At 39.8% G+C, this 3,489-nt stretch overlaps 1 protein-coding gene across 1 annotated transcript; it reads left to right on the top strand.

The window, feature by feature from the left end:
* The first annotated feature begins 1,367 nt into the window (after window positions 1-1,367).
* LOC149024224 (uncharacterized) lies at window positions 1,368-1,865 on the top strand. Its single transcript, XM_089143436.1, has one exon. It carries the CDS (start codon window positions 1,368-1,370, stop codon window positions 1,863-1,865), a length of 498 nt encoding a protein of 165 aa, XP_088999562.1.
* Window positions 1,866-3,489: the final 1,624 nt, after the last annotated feature.

The following is a 3,489-nucleotide window of genomic DNA, read 5'->3' as shown; positions in this document are numbered from 1 at the left end:
GTTGGATTGATGAAGTCCACTATTTTGAAGATGTCATCTATAGGATAGAAGACTCTTAAGTTTTGATATCTTTCCTTTTTCCTTTGTTTTAGTTGTAATTCCTTTTAGACTTACATATTACGTTTCGCTGTATTTGTGGAGTGAGTTTCTGCCTCACTTTACTTCTTTTGATATCTACAGATATCTGGTTTCATTTTCCTTACTCTGACTATATTGTTTATTCAATTCTTGTTTTGAATCTTGTTTATAATATTAAACCTTGATTTTTCCTGTTTATGATTATGTTATTGAATATGTGAGAGGATGATTTCCTCGATACTTGATCTTCTGGGCTGTGGATCACACTCTTGGGTATGCCAGTTAGGGTACCGGCTGGGAGGATGTGACAACGGATGTGCATAGATTACCTTGAATTGAACAAGTTGATGATCAAGAATAAGTATCTCTTCCTAGGATCGATGACTTGTTTGATCAATTGAAAGGTGCTATTGTTTTCTCGAAGATCGATATGGGATCTCGATATCATCAGTTGAGAGTAAAGTCTAGTGATGTTTGCTGTACAACATTGAGGATCAGATATGGGCACTAAGAATTCAGAATCATGCCATTTGTCTTACTAATGCTCTGGCAGCATTCACGGATCTGATGAATCGAGTATTTCAGGATGTTCTAGACAAATTTTTTTTAGTGTTCATTGATGACATTCTAATATATTCAAAGAGTGAGAAAGAGCATGTTGAGCATTTGAGTTTTGCCTTGCAGCGATTGAGAGAGAAGAAGCTGTATGCCAAATTCAGCAAGTGTGACTTTTGGTTGTCCAAGGTCATCTTTTTGGGTCACATTGTATCTGCTGAAGCTATTAAAGTGATCCTGCGAAGGTGAAAGTTGTGGCAGATTGGGATAGATCCAAGTCAGTCACTGAGATCCGAAGTTTTCTAGGTATGGCTGGTTATTATAGGTGCTTTATTGAGAATTTCACTAGACTATCGGCTCCTATGACAAAGCTTACCAAGAAGGGAATCAAGTTTGTTTAGAGTGAAGCTTGCAAAGAGAGTTTTCAAGAACTCAAGAAGAGGTTGACTAACGCTCTTGTGTTGACAATACTAGATGACTCTGGAGGTTTGATAGTGTACATCGATGTCTCTAAAGTTGGTTTGGGTTGTGTGCTAATGCAGCATGGGAAGGTAGTAGCTTCTGCATCAAGAGAGTTGAAGAACTACTAACATAATTATCCTACCCACGATTTGGAATTAGCTATAGTGGTTTTTGCTCTGAAGATCTGGCGTCACTATTTGTATGGTGAGAGGATACCAATTTTCACTGGCCACAAAAGTCTCAAGAATTTCTTCACCTAGAAGGAACTGAATATGAGACAACAAAGATGGCTAGAACAGGTGAAAGATTATGATTGTGATATCCAATATGATACAGGGAAAGCTAATGTGGTTGATGATGCTTTGAGTAGAAAGAGCAATCGAAAAAGTGTAGATCTAGCATCTCTGAGTAAGCCTTTGTTGTTCTCCATCATTGAACTTGGGCTTGAGATTGTGCTAGAAGGTTCCGATGCTGTTTTGTCAGCTGTATCAGTTAGATTGAGTTTGAGAGACAGAATTATTGCTTTGCAATCGACTGATCCAGAAATGAGGAAGAAGATCGATTTGATTACCTCAAAGACAAAGGAACTGATAGATTTCTCCCTAGCCTTTAATGGTGCTCTTGTTTTTAGGGAAAGAATTTGTGTTCTAGCTATGGAAGACCTCATGACAGAGATTTTGACTGATGCCCATCAGTCCATCTTCACCATTCATCAAGGAAGTGTACAGATGTTTCAAGATATGAAAGGATATTTTAGTGGCCCAACATGAAAAATGATGTGGAAGACTTCATTGCTAAGTGTGGAACTTGTCAACAAGTGAAAGCTATCAGGCAACCTTCATCTAGTCTTTTGCAACCTCTTCCCGTACCTAGTTGGAAATGGGAGGATATTGCCATGGATTTTGTTAGAGGTCTACCCTGAACTAGTAAAGGGAATGACTTAGTGTGGGTTGTAGTGGACCGACTGACTAAATCGACTCATTTCATTTTGATGAAGATCACCTATACTATGGACAAGCTAGCCAGGTTGTATGTTGATAATGTAGTGAGACTGCATGGTGTATCGGCCAGCATTGTGTCGAATAGAGATCTGAGGTTCACCTCTCGTTTCTAGAATAGTTTGTAGAAAGCCCTGGGAATTCAATTGAATTTGAGGACTGCTCAACATCCTCAAACTGATGGACAATCGGAAAGAACTATACAAATTCTAGAAGACATGCTTCAGGCGTGTGTCATTTATATGAGTGGTAACTGGGATGACCACTTAGCTTTAGTGGAGTTTGCATATAATAACAGTTACCAGCCAACGATTGGAATGGCCCCATTTGAAGCTTTGTATGCAAGGACTTGTAGAACTCCTCTTTATTGGGATGAAGTTGGGGAAAGGCGTGTTCTTGACCTTGATCTAATTGAAACCACGGGTACTATGGTGGATATGATTAGAGAAAGGATCAAGGCTGCTCAGTCTCAACAGAAGTCCTATGCAGATAAAAGAAGGTCAGATCTGGAATTTCAAGTTGGTGAGCAAACATTCTTGAAGGTCTTACCTATGAAGGGTGTTATGCGATTTAATATCCAAGGGAAACTCAGCCAAAGATATATTGGACATTTCGAGATTATTGAGAAGGCTGGACCGGTAGCTTACAAGTTGGCTCTTCCTTCATCTCTAGCTAGTGTACCTGATGTATTCCATGTCTCCATGCTAAAACAATGCTTAGCAAGCTCAAAACAGTTGCTCCAGCATGAGCTTGAAGGTTTGAGTGCGGATTTGACTTAGGATGAAGAACCGGTAGAAATTTTGGACCAAAAGGATAAACAATTGAGGAATTAAACCATACCTTTGGTGAAGATTAGATGGAAGAATCATTCATTTGAGGAAGCATCTGGGAAAAAGAAGATGAGATGCGGATCAGATACCCCCATCTCTTTGGACTTACAGGTACTCTATAATTTCGGGGATGAAATTTCTTTTAAGGGGGGAGGTATGTAACAACCCCCGTATGTCTAACCCAAAATCCATATTTCAGGTCTGATAACCCGAAGGTCAAGCCGAAATAAGTTGTGGAATATTCAGATTGAAGTCCATGATCCATATTGTGAGTCCATGGATCTGGATTCTCTTGATGAAGAACTTGCCTTATTGGGAAAGTGGATCACCAATCGGAGTCAAAAGGTGTTTGAAGATATTTGGAATCAAGGTAAGAACTTCCCCACATGTTGTATAGGGTTAGGTTTGAGTTGGGGATCAACCCCTTGAGCAAAAAGCACCCAAGTACTGGAAAGTACTAGGGGGTGGTTGCTTAAGGCGGTTGATTGGACAATCAACCGCCCCAAGCGATCGCCAGGTCTGCTTGCTGGATTTTTACCCTAATTTGCCCCCAGTTCCAAATATAT

Source organism: Hakea prostrata, chromosome 2 (genome assembly GCF_041222555.1).
Source record: "Hakea prostrata isolate BN-2017 chromosome 2, UWA_Hpros_2, whole genome shotgun sequence".
NCBI lineage: Eukaryota > Viridiplantae > Streptophyta > Magnoliopsida > Proteales > Proteaceae > Hakea > Hakea prostrata.
The sequence above is the reverse complement of the archived record's forward strand: the minus strand, read 5'-3'. Positions and strand labels throughout refer to the sequence as shown.